Genomic DNA, 12,174 nt, shown 5'->3' with positions numbered 1-12,174 from the left:
CAATGTCCCCCCTCTCTGAACTGGGATAATCCCTGTTTCCTGCTAATGTGAACTCTTTGGTAGGCTATATTTGATCTCTGGAACATTGGCATGACATATTGTCATGACGAATTCCATGGACCATTAAGGCATTTTCTTATTCGCAAGGACAGAAACTGAAACATACATTCCCAATGTGTATAGCAGCTGAAGCAGCACACATGGGCTGTCATTTTGTCACAGCATCTTCTCAATGACGGTGAACAAATATCCCCGACTAGGACTCTCTCTCTCTCTCGGGGTAACCTTGCCTACAAAATGAGATCAAACAACTTAATTGAGACTCTTCCGAGGAAAGCCGATGGAGATTGGAGAGGAGATTGATCGGTAAATATCATCACTGAAAGTGTGCTTGCAGACGTTCCTGTAAGATGTCCATCCGGTGACATGCTTAACTCCCAGTGTGACTGGGCACACCTCTATCTGTTTGAAGGTGTAATTTATTTGGGCTGCAATTCAAACCTCTTAGATGGATAGGGTCGGAGGCATGCCACTTTAATGTTAGGATGCACTTTAAAAAATAATTGGGTCAGTACCGGTTCTTCGGAATGATACCATAGAAGAACCTTTTTTCAGTGCTTCAATGAACCATCAAGGCAGCCTTTCCCCTGATGTATTGGTCCAACACAGAGTTTCGACTCTCCATAGATCCATCCAGATATTTAAAGAAACATTTATTATTCAAGCACCTTTATTTTTTAGAACGTAGCAATGCATGTGCACATTTTGCACAATTTGCGCAATCACTTCTGTTTCACCCACAGAAAGAGAGGAAATGAAACAGACAATCACCTATAATCTCAGCTTTACAGACTTGTGAGGTGTCTTAAAATAAAAAAGCTGTGGATCTCTGAAAGCTTTTCACAGCCTTGTGAAACTGGATTATTGGTCTGAGCATTCTTATGGTTAATAACGCTGAGCAGAGCAAAACCATTTTCTGTTCCTCTTTTAAAAGCCGAAGGATACAAGCCTCGCCTCATCTGCCATCTGCCATGCTGTCACTGTAAATGTCAGAGTGGTCCACTAAGCTTTATGCAAACATTTGTCATTTTCTTAGGCCTGTTCTGTCCTTGTCCTACGCTATCAAAATAATCACCTCTTCAAATATCTCCTTTTGTTTTTATCATGTTGGCTCAAGTGATCCACGTCTGTGTGTAAACTTCAGCCTACTAAAAACTGTGAGGAACTTTTCTATCCTGTCTACCCTATTGGACCCTTATCCTGAATAGTGTGGACATTCCAACTTTTCCATTTATGGAATTCTATTGGCATTCTCCTTGGAATGTTCTATTGGACAGTTTCGTGGTTCCTTACCCCATACACCAGCTCTCCGACCATTCCGTTCCAGATCTTGGTCTCCGGGTCCCGGGCTCCGTACTTCCCGTCGGGCACGATGGAGATCTTGTACTTGATGCCGATGTGCTTGGCGATCTCGGAGGCCAGGTCCACGCAGTAGCCCTCGTAGCGGTCGTTGCCATCGTACAGCTCGTGGTTCTTCTTCAGCATCACGTAGGGCCCCTCCTGCATCGCCAGGGGAAAGGGAGGCACACAGAGAGAGAGAGAGAGAAAGAGAGAGAGAGAGAGAGAGAGAGAGAGGGAGGGAGAGGGAAAGAGAGCGAGAGAGAGAAAGAGAGAGAGAGAGAGAGAGAGAGAGAGAGAGAGAGAGAGAGAGAGAGAGAGAGAGAGACGGTGGGGAGGAACAGTCAAACCGACCACCGAAGACCGAACAAGCACAGGTCAAAACATACAACTGAAAAGCAGCTAAAGGTACTGAGACAAAATCCTGAACAGCCTCAATAAATGAGTGTGAACTCCAAGATCAAAGAGACACATGAGTGCAATTACAACATCCTCTCCAAAAGGCATCCATTATTGATTTTTCATGTTCCCGCTTATTAGCACCCCTGCTGCTAAGCTAAGTTTCGAAGTAATTGGCAAACTCTTCCTTTCTCTCTTAGCATTGCCATTGCTGTAAACCCCCACCAGCAGTACTTCAACCGCGCATGGATCAGTGCTCCACGCATCACTGGGCCGGCATTAAGCTTTAATGCTCTTGTTTCCAAGCAGCCAAATACCCTTTAAATGCATCTTAACACGGGGACGCGGGCGATAGTGAGCCGCGTCAGCACTTTGGCAGTTGATTGGCGGTTGGAATTGACTGCTCTTAAATTCAAATCAAATGGAGCCTTGGGTATTACAGTACCTGCAGCTGAAAGTTTTCCAAGTCCAATTAAATAGGCTTAACACAGAGACAAGATAAAGTCGAGGGATTGAATATACTGAGTGCTTCAATATAACAGACAGGCCAAAGTCTTGACTCACAGTTTTTTGTTAGGGGAAAAAGTTGAGCATATTTTCTGCACAGTAAACCATGGTTTCAGATATGTGTTACAAAAGGCAAAAACACAATGACATTGCAGTACTTCTAACCCCTGTAGTTTCTTATTTGTTTTTAAACAGGCCTCTTGAGTGAGGTCACTGGTTAACAGAAGTGACTGCAGCAAATATGAAGACAAAATCCAGTCAAAGTCAGTATGAATATACAAGGGCCCTGGCGAATAGCACATTAAATTCAAATCTGTTTCATGCGAGAATCTCTGTGATGTAAAAATGTGAACAGAAAGCATTCTTTCAAAAGTCACAGATACAAAAGTTAAATCATACTGTACAAAAAAAGAATATTGCAATGAACAACATTTATTTCTCACAACAACAGGCACATCTATTTACATATTAACATGTACTTGACATCAACATTTTTTTCCAGACCTAAGAACACAACATATTTTTAGATTTGTTCAAAAGTTTAAAACTCCTATGGAGTAGATAAATATATGCACCACCTTAGTTAACATGAATCTAAATGGTGACTTGTTATTGTCAGATATGATGAAATACTTAAAAACCTATTGCTTGTTTTCCAGCAGCCTATGAGAAACAATAGCAATTACAGCATTTATGACATATAGAACAGATGCACTAACACAGTAATCACATACTGTATGTCTGGGGATTCATTCAACCAGTAGTAAGTCTACTTAAGAGTACTTGTGATTGCTTGTCCTTACATTCCCTTTTTGTTGCCTAAACACATGAATTCATAAACTTGCTCAGCGAAATGAGGGCATGTTTTTACCAATGCACTAAAAAGCAAGGAGAGAGACTACTATGTTGACTCTGCAATACCAGGGGAACTCTGTGCATGTGTGTGTGTTTTGTTTTTTCCGAAACCACAGCTCTTTGAATCAGACTTGTGTGAAGGGAGCTACAGTATGTTTCCCAATGTGGCCCGGCGCTTGCCAACTCTGAATGTGAAACACAAACACTGCTGAATGGAGAGAGAGCGAGAGAGAGAGAGAGAGAGAGAGAGAGAGAGAGAGAGAGAGAGAGAGAGAGAGAGAGAGAGAGAAAGAGAAAGTGCAGGTGGCTCACATCAATAAGACATAATAGGCAAAGAAGAAATGAAGATGAGAGGGTGGGAAAAGGCAGCCATCTTATGAGCAGGAAGCATAAACATGGGTCACTCCGCAATAAAGGAGCTCTCTCCCCAAGGACAGCAATGTAAAGCCATGTAGAGCTCGCAGCTGTCTGCATAGATATGACTCATATGCTCAAACACTGAACAGGGATGGTGGACTTCACCAACAGCTGGACTGACTACTTTCAAGTGGGGACAGGGTAGGTTCACTCTGTACTTTCTTACTTGCCAGTGTGATTGACATGTTTTTCACTGACAAAGAGAATCACAGTCACCGGAACCATCACCTTTTGTTAGAAGGTAATACTGCAAAATCAACCAGACGGATGGCACATCCTCCTCTCTGACACATTTGGTTGATGATGCTCAATTGTGTGATTCATTCAGATTCATTTTCAGACTAGTTTTTGTAGTATCTGCCGCACTAACATCCATTTGGGCCTTGTCACTTTTTTTACTTCGGTATTCACTCCATTTATGACATATGCTCCATCTGCTGTATTCATTGCATCAATACTCTCGCATATTACAGCAAGATCTGATTTTTTTATATTCACCTGTTAATGAAAGTTGTAATTCCACCTCCAACCCCCTCTCCCCCCCCACACACACACCCCCCAGCTCTATGGAGAGACTGTAGGTGCCTCTCATGTAAAGTTTATACGTCCTCCCTCGCTCCTCAGGCCTCGATCCTCACTGATCTACATCAAGAATGATGGGGCGGCAACAACGATAGTCTATCCCTTCGTCTATCTTTCTTTATGTAGATCAGTGAGGATCGAGGCCCGAGGAGCGAGGGAGGACGTATAAACTTTACATGAGAGGCACCCTGTTTCTCTGTGGAGGAGGAGGTGGAGGAGGATGTGGTGATTACACCAGTGTGTGTTCTGCCGCGCTCTCTCTCTGGCCCGTCTCTGCTGCGGGGAGTAATGAGGGGAATCGGCTCGACTAGCCGAGGGGTTGGCAGACTCCGTACGACGGAGGCCCCCTTATATCTGTGTCGTGGCGCGGAATAAACACACGGCCGCGCGTCTGCTCGCGGGGGCCCGGAGCCCGCCCGCCCGCTCCTCCTGACGACGCTCACATGGAGCTAACACGCGGGGGCCCCGGTGACACGGCCCCGCAGCCACGGGAACACATCTACAGCCGCGCGGGCTAATTACCGCAATCAGCCATTACGGCTCAAACAGCCTCGCCGCCGGAGCCGTGTGCACACGAGCCGCTGCACTCATTACCGACGGACAAGAGCCCTCAGCCTTAGCACTGGCCTCATCCAGATATATCAATACACTCCACGCATACATTTTGAGTGTGTGTGTGTCTGTTTCAGAGGGCATGAAGTGGTGTGTATGTGTGTGCGTGCGTGTTTGTATGTGAGGGTATGAGATTTGGTGTGTGTATCTCTGTATGTGTGTGTGTGTGTGTGTGTGTGTGTTTGTGTGTATGTACTGTATGTGTGTGTGTGTATGTGTGTGTGTGTGTGTGTGTGCACATGTGCGTGATTTATGCTTCAGGGCTTCCTAAGTCCTCTAATAGTGGTGGTGGATGATTGGTCGTGAGAGATCTATCTAATCGGGCGTCTGTGTGTGTGCATGTGTGTTTGTGTGTGCGTGTGTGTGTCAGGGCGGGCCATCTTAAACATGTCCGGCGCAGCTGTGAGTCTGGGAGTCTGTGTCCTGTAAGATATCGCTGCCCAGCCAGAGAGTGAACAACAGTTCTGCATGGCTGGTTGTGAATTCAGCTTTCAGCCAAGGCTTTTCCTCTCCTACTTTGAGGCATGAACCAGTGAAAAGGAGCGAGAGAGAGAGAGAGAGAGAGAGAGAGAGAGAGAGAGAGAGAGAGAAGGAGAGGAAGATAGACAGATACAGAATGAGAGAGAGAGTCACAGAGAGAAAGAGAGGTAGAGAAAGCAGGGAACTACAATGTATTTGTAATCCTGTACTAGCCTCATTACATCAAGTCATCACAGAAAAGTTACACTAGTTTGCTAGTGCTTGAGGCTGACTGCTGGTGATGCACACGCCTGGCTCAGGATTGGCCCAAGTCTGTCCCAGTTACGTAAAGGACACACCCTTTCCTCACTCAATGCAATGGCCAATCAGCTGTGTCCAGGATAAGGGAGCACTTGACTCTTTGGCATGGTGAATGAGCTACTTCTTAGAACGAAGCCAATGTAATGCTAAAGACTATGAGTATATGGTCTTGTATAACGATATCACGATAATGATAAGGTTTTGTATAACGATTTGACGATAACAATAAGGTCTTGTATAACGATAATGCTGACTTTCTTTATCTTTAGACATTCTTTTATAGTTCCACTGGAGCAGAATATTGCAATGATACATTCAAGACTTGATTCAAAACACATAAAACGGTTAATTAAATAATTATAGCAAGAGAAATACTGAGATACTAAATGACAGGTTAGACCATTGATTCATGACAAATTATTTATGTCATATATTATTTGGAAGGAGGCCATAAGCCATCTACTTTAGTGGTTTCTCTTCTTGACACTCACAGTGATGAAACATTTGTCTACAGTAAAAGATAAAAAGGGTAACAAATTATACCCTACACACACACACACACATACTGTACACACACATACACACACTCGTACACAAACATACACACCTAACTCCCTCTTGTGCACACACACACATTCAAACAAACAAATGCTCATACACTCACTCACACAGACATACAGTAACATAAAACACACACAGAAAACAAAACAAAACAAAGAAAAAACAGCAGTGCAAAACATCTCAGTCCTCAGGGGAATATGTCCCACCATTGAGCGAGTCGGACATGAAAAAGGAAAAAGTCCCTAAAGAGTCTTTAAGAGTTTTTGAGCTCCCAGCTCTGCCTTGTGTCTGTCTTTCTGTCGTTCTCTCGTCGTGCCTCAGTGTCTTAACAAGGGTTTCTTCACCAGCGGCTGGAGAGAGGAGGAGGTGGCGGACGTATAATTCTCCATCGCCTTTTTTAAATACACAGTTCATTAAGAGAGAAAGAGAGGGAGGGGGGCACAGTCTTCAATTCAACATGACAGAGAGGACAGGAACACTCTTTCATCTTGTGGAACATAAACAAAAACAACAACAACAGCAGCAACAACAACAGCAACATCATAAAAGAACAACATTTTGAAAAACACTTTCATTCAGTGCCCTTCTGATGAAAGAAAACAAAACAAAAGAATCCTTATTTCTTTTCAAACATACCCCCTAGACATAACAGGGAATCTGCAATAGAGTTTATGGCGCAAAACAACAGCATAAGACCAGAGTTCTAATTTCCATTACGCTTGATAATATAGCTTGTGAAAAGGCCCGGCGTATAAGTGTCTGCGTGGGTATCTTTTTTAGATTGCATCGCCGCCATTACACTTGTGGCTCAGCTGATTGATTTCCCTTGCCTCTCCTCTCAGGGATCAATACACTCCTCCATCTCTCTCCTTCTCCACCCTCCTCCACCTCCTCCTCCTTCTACACCCCCCCCCCCTTCCTCCGCCCCCTCTGCCCGTGTTCTGGAACACTGCCCCTGCTCATCTCCTGGACCGCACTAAGGACGCGGCGCTTTCTCGAGCGGGGCCTGTCTGTGTCTGTACAAACGCTACACACAGAACCCGCCGAGAAGAACATGGCGCTGAGAAACACCTGATTAGAGCACACCGGCGAAGACAGAACGAGAGACACAGAGAGAGAGAGAGAGAGAGGGAGAGAGGGAGAGATAGGGAGTTTTTGAAGAGAGAGGTAGAGGAAGAGAGAGAGAGAGATAGAGGGAGAGAGGAACCTTAGGATACGTTACCATGATGGTGGTGACGATGACAGTGCGGTTCTCGATGCCGGAGCTGTCGTTGGACGAGAGCGGCTCGTTCTGGACCAGCACCAGCTTGTCATTGTCGTTCCAGTAGCCAATCTGTCAGTGTGGCGTACAGACGTACACATTGTAAGACGCTCCAGTATCCTCATGTGTAGAGGGTGGATATGTTACAGTATGCCTGTGTTATTATGCTAGAGGCTAGTCTACGAATCTACATACTGTTCATTTCTTTCTCATCTACAGTAAGTATACAGTATTTGAGTGTGTTGCGTGGGACTCTCACATTATCTATAAACAAACACTGTATTGTTGTAACACATTTAATGTTTTTCTAAATGTATTTAGTGACCTTTAGCACTTCCATCCATGTGTGAAGTTTTTGTTATTATACTGTATTTTGCTACACAGGGCAACATTTACCTTGCGCGGACCGTTGCCCTTCAGCTCAAACACGTCCATCGTGTAGTTGACTCGGCGGCCGTAGTGGTCAAACTGAATGTTGCCCGTCAGGCCTTGGATGCGCACCTGAATGAACAGGACAATGAAGACACCACCGATGAGACGACAATGTTGCCATGAACACTAAAATGTTACCGTTAAATGTTTATTGCATAAACTGATTAATGCCAAGATTGCATAAAAAAAAGAAGTGCATTTGAGGATTATATAAACAGCTAAAGCACACACTTTCAATGTAATTGACTTGGTGATATATTGTTGAAATTATATTTCTTTATCTACTGTTACTGAGTGAGATGAGTCTACAGTATATTGAAACTGAGAGACAGAACCCAGTTCTAGAACCCGACTCTAGAACCCAACTCTAGAACCCAGTTCTAGAACCCAACTCTCTCACCTGTTTCAAGGTGCGCTCCATATCAATGCCCTGGTTCCAAGGGGCGGCTGGATTTGCCAGGCAGTCCCCGGCGTTCCCCCGTCGAGAGATGTCTATTTTTTGCCGACGGAGGTTCCGGAATGCCTCCGCCATCACCAGTACTCCATCATACGTCAGAGAGGACGTGTACTGCAGAGGAGGACACGGGAAACGATCAGTTCTATTGATTCACGGTTTTCATGTGACTGACATGATCAATTCTGCAAATCACCATTGATTTACTGAAAAGAAAAGCTAATAGCATTCAAAATATAAAAATAAATGTGTTTGTTTATATATTAGATAGTTAGATAGATACAGTATATAGATAGATAGCTAGATACATTCTATCTGTACTGTATGTGTTTATATATTAGATAGATAGATAGATAGATAGATAGATAGATATATATAGAGATAGATAGATAGATAATGAGTAATAATCAGTATTCTGGTGGGAGGGGCAGAAAAACAATTGCTACATTATGGTACATTCCAAGCCATTAATACAACAAGAATCCAATTGATATCATTCTGGTCCCTCTAATAGGACATCATCTGACAGTGCTCACGGTAATGATTCTCCATCATCAGTGGTTAGTATGTGTAAATGTCAGGGCACTGCAGTGGTACTACAGGGTGCTGGAGGCCCCAAGCCCTCTCTGAAGCCCTGCCTCCTGCTTAATGAATATATAATCTGCAGCAGCCTGTGTTTACAGCTAATGTATGCACTGGGCAACAGAATCTGACTCCAGATCAATACCAACTGTTAAAGACCTCTGTGATATTGATGCAGCTAAACAAAGGGGAGGGAGGAGAGCACAGGAGAGGGAAGGAGTCTCGGTGTGTGTGTGTGTGTGTGTGAGAGAGAGAGAGAGAGAGTGTGTTGTGTAATTACGTGTGTTGTGTGACTGTGCGTGTGGCTGTGCACATGTGTGTGTGTGTGTGTATGTATGTGCATGTATGCATGTGTGTGCTGTACAGTATGTGTGACTGTTTATGTGGCTGTGTGTGGTGTGTGTGTGTGTGTGTGTGTGTGTGTGCATACACATGTGTGAGAAAGCGGGTGGAGAGAAAGAGAGAAGACAAAGGCATGGTGAGCAGAAGACTGATCGTGTGAGGAATGGGGGAGAGAATGCGTAAAAGAGATAATGAAGGGCACTTAGAGCGACGAGGAAGAAAACAGGGGGATGATGGGAGAGGAGGAGGGGAGGAGGATGGGAGGGGGATGTCAGACTGTGACTGAGGCAGAGACAAAATCAAATGGGGGAGAGAAGAATGAAACTGAGAAAGAGAATGAGAGAGAGAGAGAAAAGAGAGAGAGGGAGAGAGAAAGCGGGAGAGGGATGAGAATTATTGTGGGGGTAAATACCCCTCTCGGAGCTGGCAGGGCTGGGAACAGTGGGTGAGATGCGTGTGACAGCACAGAGCAGATTAGAATGGACTCAAATGACAGGAAAAACACAGGGTCTGCTCTCCCGCAGCTCACACACACACACACACACACACACACACACACACACACACACACACACATACACACACACGCTACACACACACATACACACACCACACACATACCACACACACACAACACACACACACACACACACACAAACTGACAGAAAGGATGGGGCATATATTTATATATTTTTTAGACTTCTTTGAGCAATCCTAGGAAATAGTCCTATTTTATTGTCTGTCTTTATTTGTATTTTCGCAGGATAGATCTCAAAATGTGTGTTTTGAGACCTTCACTTTGACATCAAAGAGTTTCATCTCAAAAAGGATTTTTGTTTTTTGTAATTTGTTGAAATAAACTGCAATTAAGCCGAGAGCGGAAAACACAGTTGATTAAGCCCTCAGTCCTCGAGACGGAAGCGCTAAGCCGCTGGCCTTGTTCCTGCGGTGGCTTCCGGCGGCTTCCGGCTCCGCGCTTCATGGCTGTCTGCCGGTCCTTCTCATCGGTCACACTCTGACTGGCTAAAGCGTGGCTGTTGCGTCGGCTCGTCACACCCTGATTGGGTAAGGTGATGCCGCTACCTCCGCCTGTCACACTTGGATTGGCGAAAGCCACCATGACGGTTGGACTGAAACCAGCTCGCCTCAAAAGAGGATTCCGCCGTGACAACTCCACCCCCCCCCCCCTCCCCCCTCCCGAGGTAGCCTGCCATTGGCTCTCGACACGATTCTCAAAAGCATCTTTGATTGGATACATAACAGGATTCTCCAAGGTCCCCCATCGCCTGGATACAGCTTTGTAATTGGCTAACACAACCTCAATCTTTGGGCTCAACACTCAAACCACCACACCCCAGAACTGTCGTCCTTTTAGACTCAGCTAACGACTAACCCGTGGGCAACACCCCTGACACTTCACCCCTTAACACCTCCTCCACTAAACTGCAGAGAACAGCAACTGCCAGGTAATGTCTGGGTCAATCCCTGAGGATTCCTTGACGTCAAGAAGGACCAAAGTGCCCACAGGCTCTGGGGCTGGTGCCCGGGGGGCTGGGTGTCTGTGTGTGTGTGTGTGTGTGTGTGTGTGTGGGGGGGGGGTTACCTTTGGTGGGCTGTCTGATCCCGGGTACTCCCTCTGGTCCAGCTTGTTCCAGCGCTGCATGAGCTTAATGACCATGGGCTTGCTGAAGTCCACCAGCTGGAAGCCCGTCACGTTGGCCCCGCCATGCATGAAGCGCTCCAGGGAGATGTCCTTGAAGCCCTGGGGGTCAGGAGAGGGAGACGCAGGGAGGAATGAGTAAGACGAGAGGGTCAGTGTGTGTGTGTGTGTGTGTGTGTGTGAGAGAGAGAGAGAGAGAGAGAGAGAGAGAGAGAGAGAGAGATTGTATATGTCTGCAATGATCAACTCCAATTACACTATTGCTGACTATTTTCTCCAAAAAGGGATAATCCTCTTTCCATCCTATAACTAAGATCGGATGAGACAGAGTCTGGTTATATATTTCCCCTACAGAAAAAAAAGAGTGGTTTCTGCTCTTTTAGAACCTTTGGTATGAAATAACACAACCATAGCCTCCAGCTCCACAATCAGTGGTGATTTTGATTTGGGTGAACTTTTAGGGCAGCCCTCGGATCCATATTGAAACACCCTCCAATTTGAAGGGGGTTGCAGGGGACAGAAAATCTCTTTTCTCTTTGATTAAAATGGCAGGGCCAATCTAGGTGACCTTGATCAATAAAACAGGTTCCACTGAAAATTTAAAGCACAGATGAGAGTGGGCGAGGAACCGCACAAAACAGGAAGTGGCTACCCCGCCGCCCCCCTCCCCTCCGCTCCCCGACGTCTGGGCGAGAGTGACAGTCTGAGACTAATCTACAGGAGAGCCTGCGGAATGTTTCCTGAATCAGACACAAGCCCTCCTGACAGATTGAGAGAAACCATTTTCTCTCTTCTCATCCCTAACATGGTGCCCTTATTATTACCCTCTCCCTCTTCTCAAGCAATCCCACTTCCTCCTCAAAGCTGCCTCCCTCGCATCCCGCTCTCTCCCCCTCTCTCTCTCTCTCTATCTCCGTCTGCACTGCAGCTTCTCTCTCTCCCTCCCTCTTCCCCATCTCTCTCTCTCTCTGTCTCACTCTCTCTATCCCTCCCTCCCTCCCTCTCTCTCTTCTACTTCTCTCTCTCTCTCTATCTCTCCCTCTCTCTCTCTTCTTCCTCCCTCTCTTTTCTCCCTCCCTCCTCTCTCTCTCTCTCTCTCTCTCTCTCTCTCCCTCTCCCTGTTCTCCATTCCCACTACTGTCACAAATCCCTCTCCTCTTTATCACCTTCCTCTTCCCCTCTCCTCTTTAAATTCCCCTGCCAGAGGTCGCGGCCCCCTTTGATGCATCGTGGCCTCCATTTCTCTCCCCCACTCGCGGGATTATCATCTTTTCCCTCTTTTCCTCCCTCACTCGCTTTCCTCTCGCACACACACACACACACACACACACA

At 45.7% G+C, this 12,174-nt stretch overlaps 1 protein-coding gene across 1 annotated transcript in view; it reads right to left on the bottom strand.

Annotated features, from left to right (window-relative positions):
- LOC134099644 (glutamate receptor 4) overlaps positions 1-12,174 on the bottom strand; it is a 90,517-nt gene that overhangs the window by 28,542 nt on the left and 49,801 nt on the right. The window contains exons 6-10 of the mRNA XM_062552590.1: positions 10,786-10,944; positions 8,205-8,372; positions 7,769-7,873; positions 7,334-7,444; positions 1,354-1,560 (exon numbers count right to left, since the gene is read on the bottom strand). Coding sequence (XP_062408574.1) covers positions 1,354-1,560; positions 7,334-7,444; positions 7,769-7,873; positions 8,205-8,372; positions 10,786-10,944 — 750 coding nt within the window. The remainder of the gene's footprint in view (positions 1-1,353; positions 1,561-7,333; positions 7,445-7,768; positions 7,874-8,204; positions 8,373-10,785; positions 10,945-12,174) is intronic.

Source organism: Sardina pilchardus, chromosome 13 (genome assembly GCF_963854185.1).
Source record: "Sardina pilchardus chromosome 13, fSarPil1.1, whole genome shotgun sequence".
NCBI classification, from domain to species: domain Eukaryota; kingdom Metazoa; phylum Chordata; class Actinopteri; order Clupeiformes; family Clupeidae; genus Sardina; species Sardina pilchardus.
This window is presented reverse-complemented; position numbering and strand designations above follow the sequence as displayed.